The sequence below is a fragment of the Thermobia domestica genome, chromosome 11 (genome assembly GCF_964235325.1).
Source record: "Thermobia domestica chromosome 11, izTheDome1.hap1.1, whole genome shotgun sequence".
Taxonomy (NCBI): domain Eukaryota; kingdom Metazoa; phylum Arthropoda; class Insecta; order Zygentoma; family Lepismatidae; genus Thermobia; species Thermobia domestica.
The window spans coordinates 217,784,059-217,800,957 of NC_137464.1; the positions used below are offsets into that span (position 1 = coordinate 217,784,059).

At 35.0% G+C, this 16,899-nt stretch overlaps 1 protein-coding gene across 1 annotated transcript in view; it reads left to right on the top strand.

Moving 5' to 3' along the window:
* Dgkepsilon (diacylglycerol kinase epsilon) overlaps window positions 1-16,899 on the top strand; it is a 47,989-nt gene that overhangs the window by 12,233 nt on the left and 18,857 nt on the right. The window contains exons 4-7 of the mRNA XM_081731635.1: window positions 3,400-3,530; window positions 7,230-7,374; window positions 14,469-14,686; window positions 15,842-15,987. Coding sequence (XP_081587761.1) covers window positions 3,400-3,530; window positions 7,230-7,374; window positions 14,469-14,686; window positions 15,842-15,987 — 640 coding nt within the window. The remainder of the gene's footprint in view (window positions 1-3,399; window positions 3,531-7,229; window positions 7,375-14,468; window positions 14,687-15,841; window positions 15,988-16,899) is intronic.

Below are 16,899 nucleotides of genomic sequence, written 5' to 3' on the forward strand. Positions count from 1 at the left end.
GGTTATTTAAAGACGAATCTAGACGCTAGAAGTCATGAATTTGAGACACTTTTGTTAAATATAATAGTTCCAAATTAAATCTAGCTTGTGAGCAGATCGAACAAAACAACTTTTAACTGTTCATAACTGCAAGTTCTGGAAGGAAAATGGAGAAATTAATTACTTGTATGCGTGAAGTTTAAGGTAATTAACACCATAATTTAGAAAGTGAAGGTAAAGATAAAGTGGACTAGGTATCAACGAGCTCTGGGATCAAGTAGAATAAAGTTAGCATGAAGTTCGGGAGCCAGTTTAAATGAGAGAAGTCACCACCAATGGTCTTTACGGTGTTACTTAGTCTGGTCTTTACGGATGATTTTCCAAATGCCACTGACATATCGGAAGATTCGCATCGGAAATGTGCGCAAACTATATATAAATAGGTACGTTTATAAGTAGTTAGAACAAAGATGCATTAGTTTTTGTTTCACCTTTTCATAAGCACTCAAAAACAAAATGTAATTAGTTTGATAATAAAGATTCACTTCATATCAGATATTGCAATGTAATTACTTACCAGAATGCAGTGTTATACAATCACATGTTAACACTTTTATTTTACTTCGCAGTTTGCACAAGAACAGGTAACTTCTTATTTCACAATAACAAGTAAAAGATAATGCTTTATACTCAGCACTATAAATCATGAAACAATAACACTTTTGAGGAACATGGCCCTTGATCATCAGTTGACTTGAAGTTCGGAAGAAAGAAAAAAAAATGGTTAAGAATAAAATGGTTATACAAAGGGATCAAACCACTTCACGTTCACGAACGTGCAGTGTTCGTAGTGGAAATAAAGCAGAGGCGGTATGTTTTATTGCGATTTTGAATCGACATACCGGCTATCTGAATGTTGAAATGCAGTGAGGGTATGTTGCCTAAAAGATTGCATTTCTATTTACATAATGACTGAAAATCATTGGAAAACTTCTCTGTGGCAACGGGGGGGGATATGGAGAGACTTTGATTCCCCGCCAACAACTTTCTGAAAAAAATAAAAAATGTTCCCATATGTTGTATTATAGAGAATTATGCACGAAAATGCTCAATAACTAAACGGCATGACAAATATCTTGGCATTTGAAGGCGGCGCTCAAAGTTCCCTTTAAATGCTGCTAGCAAATGAGAGGCCAGCGGTATTGCCACTTTTAATTTGTACACGTCCATGTCTATCCCCTGCCACCTGATCGCGCTGTAGCTTCTCTGCTTAGCCATAGCCACACCCCTTTACCACTTGGCAACGTCGCGCCAGAGCTTGCGTTTTATTCGTTTAGCTGAAATGTCAAGATGTTTGTCACAGGCTTTAAATGAGGATATTAACAATTTCCTGCGGGAAAACTCCCGCCTCCCCCCCCCCCCCAGACTGTGGAGAATTCCAAACCCCCGGAAGGTCCGCTCCCATAGTAGACAACTCTTAAATCCGCCCATGCTCAAAACACGATATTTATATGCATTAATGGAAAAGGACATATACATAAAAGAGAAAGAATTCAATATGGCCCATCAAAACATAAACTAAGTAACTTCTTAGAAGACGCCTCATTTTAAAAACAAAAGGTAGGAAAAAGATAACAAAAATGTCGGTGTTGTTAACTTAGAAATTATTTCTACATAAGAAATAAAATCTTTTTACGTGCAAAGCTATTCGTCAATTGCTATGTATAAAAATTGATTTATTAAAGGTGTTTATCATCTACTTTCCAGTGACGGTATGTTTTAATAATTGAAAAACCAGAGACGATATGCCTTCATCACTGAAAAAGCAGAAGCGGTATGGCATACCACCGCATACCGTCTCACTTCGACCACTGCGAACGTGACGTTTAATTTGATTAATAGCTTTAATTAATATTTTCCGACTAAGATCTGGTCGCTAGTTGAGGAGATAAAAAAAAAAAAAAGCATAGGACTAGATGCACAATCACATAACGGTTACAAACGACTGAAAACTAGTTTGAAAGGGATTAGGACGAAGAAAACGTCAGGGGAGTGTATTGGTTTCCGAGGACCATAGTCGGATATTTTTCCTGCAGACTTTGTAAGTGACAAACATATAATACAAATTATCTAATAATACTGCAATTGATTATGTTTAATGAAATAAGAGAAGTGTTAGATTTAAGCTTGTTGTGATTGTTGTTCCATTTCAATTTTGTGTGTTTAAATGTTCTGCTTTAAGTCTGGAAGATGACTGACATAAATCCTAGTTCCGCGAGTGAATGGTAAAATAAACAAGCGAAGCCTTTACGTAGACGTGAAAAGCAGCTTATGTTAAATGTGTTTTAATAAGTTCTGTTTCCTAACGAAATTCAGAATTTTTTTAAAAAATTTTTCTTTTTTTAATTTTTTTTTTTTCGTATTCCAAATACTCCGCACAACACAGGATTGTCAAATACGTGTATACTTTGCTCCTTCCCGTGCGGGAGTGAGAGTAATGCATCATTAGCAGTCATAGCTTTGAATAGCAGAAGGATACGAATAATTTTGTGTTTCTTCGTTTAGAGGTAAGCCGGAACAGAGTTTAGTTTTATTTACGCACTAAATTGATTTCATATCGAAAGGGGGGGGGGGGGGGAGTTTATCTTCGTCTTAGAACAATGTGAAAAAATATGAAGATAAAAGATTTATTTTATATTCATAACTGTTTAACTATTTTTAAATTCCTACTTGTTTTCCTTCGACTGTAAACTTAGCGTGAGTGTCTTTCCCTTCTACTTCCAATTCATTCTCGAGTGAGTTCGGATGACGTCATACAACAGCTGTTATTCACCGAGACAAATCTGGATTCCGATAACGCGTGCCGTGTGTGTGAAATTCTGACTCGCGTTCTCATTACAGCCAATGTATAGTATTGTATTCTTCTTTTGTTTTCACATAATAACCTCTACTTCACGCTACAACAACTCCGGAGCTCCTCCGTGGCTAAGCGGTTAGCGTACGCGCCTTTGGCGCGGGAGACCCGGGTTCGATTCCCGGCGGGAGCTCATGTGGTTCGAATTCCACGTTAATCAGTAGGACCACGTCTCATATAGCCTCGCTGCTGGAAAGGGACGTTAAACTCAAAATCAACTCAGCTACAACAACTCCAATCATATCTCATTTCTTGTATCTGAATAACGGCTCATGCTGTGAGCAAAGACATGTTTATATGAAGGTTTAGAAGCATCGAAGTACCTTTGATTTTTTTTTTTTTTTTTTTTTCTGAAATAGTACATATTTTAATTTTGATTTAAGCTATTTTCTTTCCCACCCTCTGTTATCACTTCTGTGTCGAATGTACGAACACTTGTCTCCCCCATCGTTGTTTATTTATTACGTAAATATATAGTACATCGCATTTATTTTCTTGCGTTCTAGGGAATCTACCTCTAGGAGCAATATGTGAAGTTTGTGAAGAAGAATGCGGTGCAGAGCCTGGTTTAGTGGATTTCCAGTGCTGCTGGTGTCAGCGAACAGTCCATACTGATTGCCTTAAAATGCTTGCTGATGTAAGTAATTTTGTTTACTCTTCTTTTCTATATATGCTTTTTTTTTTATTTATTTATTTTGTGTTGGTATAGAATGTTATAAAGGAGTAATGGCCAATGTATAGTGCAGTGCGGACCAGAACAAAATAACAATTCTACATAGGGGCCATTTTCTGTTTTCCCGGTTTCCTTGAAAATTCGACATTGTCCTTTTAGATTCTTAACAACACGGACTTCTTAGCGTATTTCTAAAAATGAGTGTAGAATTTAGAACCAGGCGTACTAATCATTTGATTTCGAGAGCCCTCTTTGAGGAGTATATGTAGTATAAATGTAGAAAGCTGAAATGAAGTGTTGCAAGTAAAATGTAGTTTAAATGTGCAGTTAGAAAAGGTAAACATATTTACAACTTTGACAATCATAATTCGTACACATTTATTCTCGTAGTAAAATCATAAAATAAATTATTTGGATGAATTTCTAAAATTTATGAAAACTGAGAAAACACATGATTTAATCATCTAAAATTTCATCCATATTTGCATGGTGATAGAATTTAAAGCAATAAGGGACGTTACCACGCAAGTATTTGCTATTCTCAGAGAAGACACTGAAAGTTAACACGCATCTACAATTTTAATTACTTACAAGACATATTGTTATAATAGTAGACAATAATGTATGAAGCATACTACTACAAAATAAACAAAGGAACCATACGCCACTAGTCTTTATTTTACCCCATATGGATGGATTTTTAGGCAATATGCTTCGCATTACGTAGTATTATGAGAGTGATTAGGGTTGACATGAAGATATGAAAGGAATAATATAATATTCTGAAAATTCTAACGAAGTTACTCTAAAATTCTAAGTTCCTTTACAAGAGTGCCGCGAGTCATTGCTTATTTCATACTAATCTGTTTCGGAAGCAGAAATTAAATTCTAATATCATCGGTAATGGTAAGAGGCTCGAACAAATGCTATCTTGATACGAGAGGGCAGCTTAAATCGTGAGCCTTACCTCAGTAATTGACCTTAATAAATTAAATATTAAATAAATTTTGTATATACAGATGATACGGAGGGGGAGGGGAAGCAATCAACCTTACCAACTAAATTACGTACATTCTAAATGTACGATGTTGTTAAAATAATTACTACAAGATACATATTTTTAGATATAAATATTTCAGTCCCATGACGTTTAATTTTGACTGGGAGATTCGGTTGGGAGACCATGACTCCTTCGATAAAATTGCTGCGGAGCTTAGATCTCGTGGGCTCCCCTTGAATTTAATTCCTGTTTAGAAGGATATAATTCCAAGAAGAGCAATTTTTAGCATTTTTAGATTATTTTTCGTCGTCCTAAAAATTTAGAATCATTTTCCAAAGTTTATGGTGTACATAGCGGAACAGTGCTAATGTAGACATTTTGTATCTCATGTTGTATCAGGAGATCGGGAAAGTTCTCATTGAATGAGCAAAACGAAGGTTCATAGATTTATCACTCTTAAGCTCTTTCGTCATGATCCTTCAAAAACCTTCTGAACTTGTGAAGATCGGTTGGAAAATTTCTAAAATAATAGGGAAGGTTACATGGTGTCAAGTTAACAGTTTATGCACGTTCATCATACCTACCCTATATTCGAACAGTTTTCCACCCATTGTTTAAGAAAATCTTTTGTCGTTAGGAACATGCTTGTCCTTCAGGATCTCTTCATGGCAGTTAGAGATGGTAATCTGAATCCAAGCTAGACCAATACGATGAATGTAATGAAGTTCAAAGCCTCAGTCATGAAATTACTGTAGTTTCTTGCGGACAATATGACGCAGTGTATTGTATTGTTGAAAAAGTACATGTATCGTCAATTTGTTAGTGTATTTGCAGGCGTTGTAATTGTTCCTAATAACAATATTACGAGTCATGACGAAGTGAGGAAGTTGACGATGGTATACTCTCTTGTGAGTCGGGGCCGCGGTGGCTCAGTGGTAGAGCGTTCACCTCTGGTGCTTAGGGTTCCGGGTTCGATCCCAGCCCCCGCCAAGTGAACTTTGTGGTGGACAAACACCGCGTGCGTGGGTTTTCTCGGGGTTCTCCCGTTTCCTCCCACTTTCTTCATTCCACCATTTCATTCATTACTCATCATCACCGTCTCCTTTAGCCTAACCGGCATAACCGTGGGACGTAAAACTCAAGGATTTCATTTTTCTCTTGTGAGTCGCTGGAAGGTTGAAAACTTTTTTTTTTCTTTATTTGAGATTTTGTGTTTTTGCTGTTCTGACTGCTGCTTTCCTCCAGGTCAAAATAATCACACTTTGTTTGTTCAGGAAATCCAGTATGCATGGATTCCGTGTCAAATGAAATAAATAAGTGTGTGAATAAAAATATTTGATATAAAATTACTATTTGAAGTTTTGAATCCAGCATCAAGTTTTAGGGAACCCAGGGAACCCAAGCTTTAAGCCCCAAACAAAAAAATAATGGCAGAAGGTTTCGGAAAGTGTTGTTATTTTCACTCCTAGCTTCTCATTTTAGATAGTGTATACTTACAACGAAGGGGAGGGGGGACATGGGTACAGGTGCACTCCCCTAAATCCGGCCCTGCATACATGTATTTCTTTCATTGAAACTTGGAATTTATCTTCATAAACACCCTTTATTTTATATCTCAAATTACATTTACTCCTGTCAGCAGTTAATCATCATCATTATCATAGCAGAAAATCTGATGATGATACAAAAAAAAAATAATAATAATAATTGGATTTTCGTTTTGAGGACGTGTAATTCAGTGAAGATTACATTGTTTCATTTCTGCACATTTTTGAAAGATGAAATTTGTGGATATACATTCTATAGGACTTGATGTAAGTTAGTTGTAAACCTGGGGCCCCGCAAAATGTTCCCAATCGGGTCCCGCACCACCTAAGGCCGGCCCTGCAGAGTGCCATCCACAGGCATGCAAATCGACGTGTTGTGCACGCGTTTTCTGTATCATTGTATTGGGGATCCGCCATGATCAGTGTTGATATTCAGCTAGTTCACACCGGTTCGGTTGTTTAAATATTTCGAGTTTGCAGAATCGTTTGTTATACCCAGACAACAGTAAATTTTAGTTTAACTATCTTTGTTTTTAGAAATTCTTACAGCTGCAGGGTTAAACATATGATTTCTCGGAACAAGGTATAAGCGTTTATTTCTTAATCTCAAATGCTCAGATATCAAGAATGAGAACTGGGATCGCATGAATGTAGTGGTGAGGGATATTTATATTTGAAACACATAATACCATTATCAACAATTGTCGTTCCATTGCTGGATTAAGGTCTTTCCAATACTTTTTGACAACCATCTATTTTGGATAATTCGTTTCCAAGATATTCGCAGTGCTACCTAATTTAGTCTCACCACCTTGTATGAGGATTCTGTGTAGGCCTCTGCTTGTCACTTGCATCCAATAAAAAATTTGCTTTTGTTTACATTGTACAGTTTGTTTCCTAAGAGAGTTATATATATTTATCTACCTATCCATCCACCCTCTCTCTCTCTCTCTCTCTCTCTCTCTCTCTCTCTCTCTCTCTCTCTCTCTCTCTCTTTCTCTCTATCTATCTATCCATTAATATTTATTCCGTGGGTATAAAAACAAATTTTTTCATCTTCATGATCAATAAAATTTGTAAAGTTTTCCTTTGTAAGAATTTCATATTTCATTTCAGATATGTGATTTCGGTTCATTCCGAAGCTTCACGGTTCCACCGAATTCAGTTGTGTTGAAGAGGCGTAAAGGAGTCCCTAGAGGACTTACGCTTCATTCAGTTGTTCCTCCCGACTGGAAGGATTGGACACCTCTTATTGTAGTGGGTAAGTGAATTTTGTTTGGCTCATCAAAGTAATTAATATTTTACTTTAAGAATAATTTACCTCTAAGTGTTCCAAAAATCTTGTAGAAACTTTCAAGCAGTTTCATCGGACTACTGTCTACTTCTGTAGTGAAAATGGAAGACTAAAATTGCTTCATCCGTCAGATTGCGAATGAGTGAGGAGGAAAACATACACAAATGAAATGTTTTCTGCTTGATACCCTGTACACAGACGAGAATGTTCACCTTATTGATTCCTTAAATGGAAGGAAAATAAAGTTCAGGCTTTCCAATGCTCCTACATTTCCTATTTTTCCTATATATTTGCGTCTCTTCGTATAAACTATATTTCCTACATTTTAACGAAACCTCCTATAATTTTGTGGCATTGCTACTTCCACTTGTAAAAATATCATAAGGAAATAAGATGTGGGTGGTTGGAGGGCTTTTGTCTCCACAGTACGGTGGTTGAATGGAGACTCTTTTGTGTTTCGTTCTTTCCTGATTATTGTCAAAAGATAATTACACCAAACAAATATATTTAGTGCAAAAAGTATTCATACACTTACAAAATGAACAAAAAATAAACTTGTTTCATCATATTCATAAAAAGTTCTACGGGGTAGTGATTTTAAAGACTTATAAATCATTTATTGAGGTGTATCAATACTTTTTGCACTAACTGTAGGCAAATAATTATAGTAACACATAGTCAAATCTTACCTTAAAAGCGCCAGGTGCAGAATGTTTACATTTTAGATTTTGTTTTACATTTCAGATAGTTGTTCCAGGAAGGGTACAACGGTATTTTTGCGTCTTCCCCGTGGCGTTGTCAGTATTTCATTGTCATTTCTGCTTTTTCTGTTCAGTCATTCCTTTTGTGATATCCAATTTTCTGTTTCAGTGACATCTATTGAGCGTACAGGGTTAACTTTATAAGGAAAGATGCCTGGTGGAACATCCCATTTTACTTGGCCCCTATTTACATGAAAAACTGTTGTACGATGTTAAAATTTCCGGTAACTTTTTCAGTCTTGCTGTAGATGAAACAACAAATGCAGCAACTGATAGACAGTTGGATATTCACATTTTATATCTTTCTTCTTCAATCAATTGTGTTGTTACTCATTACCTGGACAGTGCATTTTTGGGGCACGCTACATCTTCAGATCGTTTTCAAGCTATTGCGTAAACTATTAACACATCTAAACTGCCTCACGACAAGTTTCTCATGCTGGAAAATTATGGTCCTAATGTTCCTTCCAATAGATAGAAATTATGTTATATGAGTTTCTTTGTTCCTTGTTCTTTCAAAATGTTCCAAATGCACAAATGTCCCTTCAAAATGTTCCAGGAAATAATTGAAATGTTCCTTTTTCACAGCGTCACGAAACCTCCTATATTTTTTTCGTCGTGATTTGCTATATATATATATATATATATTCATTAGCGTTGGAAAGCCTGTAAGTTACTAAACTTTCACAAAGGCCAGTAACTTTAGAAGGAAACGATGGTTATATGTACAGCTGGTAAACTTGTAACGGAACAATGTTGTTATATATATAAAACATTTAGTGCGTTATCAAACCTGCGTTTGTACTAAGTAATCGCTTAAGAAGGAAACGATTGTTACTTTTATCACCATAAAACTTCCAAGAAACGTATTTTGCTTTCATATAACGGTGAATGAAAAACTTGTAGTCAATTAAGGTGTGAACTACTGTAATTTCATTGATAATGAAAAAAAAAAAACTTCAGAACTGTTGACGGAAATTCGTGACAGGTTAAGCATCTTTAGTATTTATATTGAAGTCGACAATGGGTAGGCGAAACCATTTGTTGCAGCTTTCTGTTAGGTTCTGGGCCGCTTAGAGGTAAGTGTATAACTAAATATTCGTTTAATAAAAGAATATTGAAATTTAGTCCTTGTAATACAAGTATTGTAATAATATTCCATGTTAGTATTGGAAGCCATCATTCTAAATTAGACCAAGCTTACCCAATTTGTGGCTCGCAAAGCGATTCTGTTCTACAGAAAATTCCAGTCCAGCTCATATTGTGATGTACAAGATAAAAGACTTTTCATTGATACTTTAATAAAAGTAGAATTTCAGAACTAATGAAAATGTGATTTCACTATTAATTGTATTTATTTTTAGTGTTGTTTTATATATGTAAGAGGTTTGTGTCAGGATTAGAAAAATTGCATGGTAGAATTAGAACTGTTAATGAAATGTAAACGTTTGTCGTAAAGTTTCAATGTGTTAAAATTTCAAGTCAAATGCAAAGACTGTGACGGTTTAGAACTCAAATTGCATTATAACATAGCGATTATCGTGCATCCAGATTTCCCTCAAGTTTTAGAAGGTGTGTTGTAAATATTTCCAAAAAGCGCCAAATTTGATCATATAGATGTTCGTCTGTGTTGGGAGTTGAAGGTTGGTTAGTTGGATTGGAGTTTAACGTTTCTTTCAGCAGCGAGGCTATATGAGACGTGGACCTACAACTTAACTTGAAATCTGAACCACATGACTTGACTAAAAGTTGAAAGTGTTATTGGTAACATATTGACTATGTATTGCATGCTAGTCCTTTTTCAGGGTGTCTATCGGTCACGAAAGTCACGAATGTCACGAAAAAGTCACGAAATTTAGCTTTTGGGTCACGATTTTTTTTTTTTTAACTGTACAAATGTAAGTACAGATTGAAAAATTTTGTTCTATAAAATGTCAAATTTCACTACCAAAAATGTCTATCGTCGGCTTTAGACGCTACCAAATCGCAAGCAAAGTACGTTTCTATCGCATGGAGGAAAATTCGGCCTAATTCGCACCCAAATTCACTCTTGAAAATACTAGGAAATTTTATGATTTGGTAAAGAAAAGGTCACGAAAAAGTTACGGAATTTTATTTTGGAATTTTAGTAGACACCCTGTTTTTGTATGATTAGTGCTAGGTAGTTGTTGTAAAGGATGAGTAAATAAGGTGCTAGAGTTAGAGTGCCCTTTATATATTTCGAGAGGAAAAATGTTTGTTTTTGGAGAAAATGAGTTATTGAAATTAAGTGAGGATTTGGTCTTAGTGCGAGTTATGCCCCAGTTGTTTATATGCTGTGTGTATAACTGTTAAGAGTAGCTGGGTCATTGTTAAAAGTATAAGTGAATGGGACGCGGTGGGTCAGTGGTAGAGCGCTTACCTTTAATGCATGGGGTCTCTGATCGATCCCCGGCCAAGTAATGTTGTGATGGACAACATCGTGTCTGCGAATTTTCTCGGAGTACTCCCACTTCCTACCACTAATTCTTTCATCATTATTCACTTCCTTAAGGGGGCAGACTACTAAATATTTTTCAAAAATTAACAATTTTTCTTTTGCCAGTTTTTCGTAAGTGAAAAGAGATAATGAAATGTAATTTACCTCAGTAATAGATAATGTTATTCTACATCCGAAAATACAAATCGGAAGAATTTTCAGTGCTGCCATCCATAGAAATTACAGTGTGACCAGAATTTGAATTACCCAAAAATCTAGGCTATGGCAGCGACTAGAAAAATGAACTCAACGGCAATTGATAACTTAGCATGCTGTCTGTGTTTCTTGTTAACTACTTTTTAAATAATATTTGTATTTATTTTGTAATAAGGAGTACAAAATAAATAATTTTTAATAAACAATATAATTAAAATACAAATATTTAAAAGGTAGTTAACAAACAACACAGACAGCATGCTAAGTTATCAATTGCCGTTGAGTTCATTTTTCTAGTCGCTGCCATAACCTAGATTTTTGGGTAATTCAAATTCTGGTGACACTAATTTTTATGGATGGTAACACTGAATTTTTTTCCGATTCGTATTTTCGGGCGTAAAATAACATTATCTATTATTGAGGTAAATTACATTTCATTATCTCTTTTCACTTACGAAAAATTGGCAAAAGAAAAATTGTTAGCTTTTGAAAAATATTTAGTAGTCTGCTCCCTTAATCATCCGTCTCCCTTAGCCTAACAGGCATAATCGTTGGTCGTAATCTGAAAAATTTAATTTAATTATTTTACGTACAATACACAGATAAATAAACAGTATGTCCTAGCAGAATAAAATCTCCCAGTTACTATTGGCAACGCACGACATCCTTTGCAGCAGCATAAGAATCAGTTTTTGCCGCTTTTCTTCGAAGACTATGCATTGAAATTTAACTTCAAAACATGTCATGTTATTTAGCTTGATATCTTTTATCGACTGATACATGCATTTAACTCCCTCGTGGCTAAGCGGTTATCGTGCAGCGTGGGAGACCTGGGTTCGATTTTGGTGGGTGCTTGTGTGGTTCGGATCCCACATTAAGCTATAGGTTCACGTCTCATATAACCTAACTGCTAAATAGGATGCTAAACTCAGATCAAAAGAAAAGGACTTACGCATATGTATCAACTTTAGACATTATTATAATTAAATAACAAGTAGCACTGTCGTGTGTACACTGCGTGAAGGAGTTTGGTTTGTATGGCAGAATGTTTTCTCAATTAATATTGAAACCGGAAGTGGTAATAAATTTCTACTACTCCCAGTTTAAGTAGAGAGATTAGAGTAAAGATGGAAAATATTCTTGGGACATCTCATTGATTACAGATAACTGGTTCTCTCCAATTTATTACATTTTTCATTTTATGGCGATCAATGTTAAAACCGGAAGTGGTTGATGTCTGCTACTTCCGCTTTAGATAGACAGTTCAGAGAGGAGATCACACCTAACGTTATTCTTAGAACACTATATCGATTCCTAAAAACAACTTCTCACTAGCTCTAATCATTTTTGATTTATGTTGATTATTGAAACCGGAAGTTCTTTTGGAATAGCTACCACTTCCGGTTTTAGTATAGAGTTGAAAAGGAAGATAAAATGTAATTGATTGAAGAAGATTGCTTCTCTTTTATCTATTACCATTTTTATTCTATAGCAGTGAGCGTTAAAACCGGAAGTAGTTCATTTTTATCACTTCCGGTTTTAATGGAGAATTTAGGTGTGGATGGGGAAATTAGGGATTTGAGTAGAGATGGATTGTTTTCACGGGACGCTTAATTGATTCCAGAAAACCGCTTCTCGTTATTTATTACTATCTTTATCCTATAACGATTAACATTAAAACCGCAGACTTTGTAACCTTACTTTCTGATCATTCCTCGTACAAAAAAGAATTCGTTTTCTTTGATCTTCTAGAAAACAACGAATTAGCTTTTACAGTCACTAATATAATTTTGTACATTTTAATGAAATGTTTCGATCTGTATTGTAACGAGTTGAGGATTGTTTATTAAAAAAAAAAAAAAAAAAAAAAAACTTCTTATAGTGCTGTTAAGTCTAGTAGCGCCAAGTGTGGCGATAATAAGAACTAGATTACAAACTATATCGAGACGGAATGGCTAACTTCACTTTTAAACTGGTTATACTATGTATAGCGCGTGTTAAAGTATTGAAAAAAAAATAATAAAATAAACTACCCAACCCGTCGTTTTCCGGCAGGGCGTAACTACTCTCACATTTAATACCGTTTTAAAAGCTCGTTTTCTAAACAGGTAATAATGAATTGAAAGTTGATCGATATTATACAAATATTTTATGTTGATTTCGTATAAGAAATCTTAGAAAAGCAAATAGTTGCAAAGGAATTCTGATACTTTCAATCTTACGGCAATAAAATGCTATTTAATTATTACTTGAAAGTTTCAAGTAAGGATAATGACAGAACGTTCCCAAAAATTCTTTCGGTATATAAATATATTATAACCAGAATTATGTCATATATATATATATATATATATATATATATATATATATATATATATATATATATATATATATATATATATCTTGAGACGAATATTTGGACCCAAGAGGAACGGAAATGGGGGATGGCGGAAACTTCATAACGAGGAACTACATAATTTATACGGTTTACCCAACATTGTTAGGGTCGTCAAGTCTAGGAGGCTTAGATGGGCAGGTCATGTAGCTAGAATGGAAGAAAGTAGATACGCTTTCAAAGTCTTGACTGGAAGACCAATCGGAAAACGACCATTAGGAAGACCTAGGCGCAGATGGGAGGACAATATTAAGATGGATCTCGCAGAGATTGGAATACAGAGTAGAAACTGGATGCAGTTAGCTAAGGATAGAAGTCAGTGGAGAGCTTTTGTGAACGCGGCATTGAACCTCCGGGTTCCATAGGCCATAGAGTTATATATATATGACTTCCAACATACCACATTTAACTTGTTATGATAGACTTCCAAATATTCTTTGCTCAATGACCATAAAACCTGAATACAAGCGTCAAACTTATCACTAAATTTATATTATTCACAATAAGTAAAACTTTTTTTCAAACACAATATGCAATTCGTTCACTTAGTATAATTCAGAATTTCGATTGAGCCGGTTTGATGACCCGTCTAAAAGTGAAGCTGGCCATTTCCTCTCAATACAATTTGCAGTCTAGTTCTTATTATCGCCACACTTGGCGCTAGTAGTCTTAACAACATTATAAGAAGGTTGATTTTTATATATATATATATATAAATTATCCTCAACTCATTACAGTATATGTCCTCATATTTTGACAAAAAAATTTCCGTTAAACGCTGATAATAGGCCTATAGTAGAATTGTGAGAAAAGAAAAGAATTGTAAGAGAGATTTGTTAATATGTATATTTTGGAAGTCTATGACGAGCGGGCCGTGATGGCTCAGTGGTAGAGCGTTCACCTCTGGCGCTTGGGGTCCCTGGTTCGATCCCAGCTCGCGCCAAGTGAACTTTGTGGTGAACAAACACCGTGTGCGTAGGTTTTCTCGGGGTTCTCCCGTTTCCTCTCACTTTCTTCATTCCACCATTTCATTCATTTCGCATCATCAGCGTCTCCTTTAGCGTAGCCGGCATAACCGTGAGACGTAAAACTTAAAGATTTCATTTCATATTTTGTATTACGAGAGTTACAGATTCTGTGAAGAATGTCATTTTTATGCAAAAGAAATACGTATACATTTCTTTACAAGCATGTCTGAAGTTCAGTCTAATTCTCATTTTATCCCTTTCAGCTAACAGGAAGTCTGGTAACAATGATGGTGATAGGATTTTGTCCCACTTCCGACGTTATTTAAATCCATCCCAAGTGATTGACTTGGCTGATCGTCCGCCCGAAGCTGCGTTAGAATGGTGTACGTTGTTACCAAACGTTAAAATCAAAGTGCTTGTTGCTGGTGGAGATGGAACAGTTGGCTGGGTCTTAAACAGTATTGATAAATTAAATTTAAAGGTTTGTTTCATGACTAAATTAAATTATGGTATCAGAGAAATACGAGAAATACATGTATAGGTCTTGATTTTTTTTTTTAAAGCAACTTACAATTCTTACGTAGCCCTGTAACTTTTTTGGAGGTGGAATTTTACAAGAACCAACAAAGCTTTGTTTGCTATTGAAAGTTACATTCTTAATATATATGTCATCCATGCACCAATTTTTGTTTTTTGTTGCTTATTTTAGGTAAAATGTTGCGATATATACAGGTGTAAAAAAAAAGTGTTAAAATTAGACATTTTTTACAATTGCATTGTGTAAAGTTTTTAAAGGAGAGAACCAAAGGATTAAGAAAAAAGACTTTAGACGGGCTAATATAATTTATTTGAAGCAACAATAATATATTTTACAAAATTCTTGTAATACTGAGCGCTATTAATATGCCATTCGAACGGATCTTAAGATTCATTGTAAGTAGACGTTGATGAATGACAGTCTCAGCAGTTGATTGAACCACACTGCTACTCGTTGCTTTCTTATTTTGTTGTAGGTCCTCTTGATTAGTTATTCACAGTACAGTATTTGTCATTTTGATTGATTTGTATTCCAGATATACTTTTTGTGTGTGACGTTTAATGGCTGTCTTCGTCGTGTGTAATGAGTCACCATGGCATCTCAACACATCTTTACGACAGTGATTGTCCGAGCACTGTTTTACAGATCTTTCATAGTGCCGATTGACAACTGGTGCACAAACTTCGCACCGAATCATCTTAGAATAAAATACAGGCTAATGCGCCACATTCGGCACTTCGCTGTAACTCGCGTGTGCGCGTTTCAGCATATAATCAAATTGTTCTTGTATATATCTGGATCAGTCTTATGAAATCATTTAAATAAAGAAACTGTGTTTATTAATGCGTTAAGAATAATTATCTGCTTATATTAGGTTGTATACTTCATAATTATAATGCTGTTCATATTATATTATATTGTGCTTTTTATCTTATAAATCCAATTCATGTTAATCCATTATTTTGACACTAATGTTTATTGAAAAGTTTTAATGCTAACTGATCATAAAATGTACCCCCAAAACGTCCAGTAATCACTATTAAAGTACACCAGCTATTGAATAGTTTAATGTATATTTTGTTTTTTGTGACTTTACAGCTTCCACCTGCAGTGTCGATTTTGCCGTTAGGTACTGGTAATGACTTGTCACGTGTTCTGGGTTGGGGCAGTGAACATACAGGTGAAGTGGACCCAATGCACATTTTAGAGAATTTGAAGAAAGCAACTGAAGTGGCCTTGGACCGGTAAGTTTGCAGAAAAAGACCGAAATGTATTGCTGCATACAATTAGTTTTCCTTTCTTACATGAATACGGTTTTTCGAGATTCATGATTTTTTTTAGCTTGTAGATACATTACCTAATAACCCAGTAAGATAAGAGAGTAAAAAAAAAAAAGAACATTGCCCCAAAAAGTCAATAATAATATACAACCAACTTATAATTCGATGTTATTGTTAGTAGTAATTTCATTGGTATTCATGTAATTTGCATATTTCCTATTTTCTCTGTACTTTATAATTACTGATAGATGCTATAGGGTATATCTTAATATGTAACAGTGTGCTTACATTTGCACCCGTGGTCCGCCTCGTTTTTATTTATATTGATATTTCGACTCGCACGGTAGTCATGATCGCAACCGTTTCTTACCTCTTGCAGGCTGGAATTTCCAATGTTTCCTTCATTGGAAGTAGCATATAGGGAGAAAATAGGGGGAAGGAATTTGGAGGACGGTTCACAAGTACTTAATGACGAAATATAGGAGTTCCAGCATGCAGGAGGTAAGAAACAGTTGCGACCATGATTGCCGCGCGAGTCGAAATATCAATATAAATAAAACGAGGAGGACCACGGGTGTAAATATAACTACATTGTTGTATTCTCTGTCCTTCGTTTTTCTCTTGTAATAGTAGATAATTTTTTTCAAGACATAAATCTATCATATCGGACAGTAATGTATGACAATAAGTGAGATTTAGGTCATAATTTTTTATTATTCATTAAGAAAAAATATAATGTGTAAAGTGAAGTATGATGTCTTTTTTTTTTTTTTCATAATGGGATATGTAACAAAATGATTACATTTTCTAAAGACCGATACTTAGATTAGTATATTGTGAAATATCATTAAGAGCTTCATAATAGAGTAAAATAAT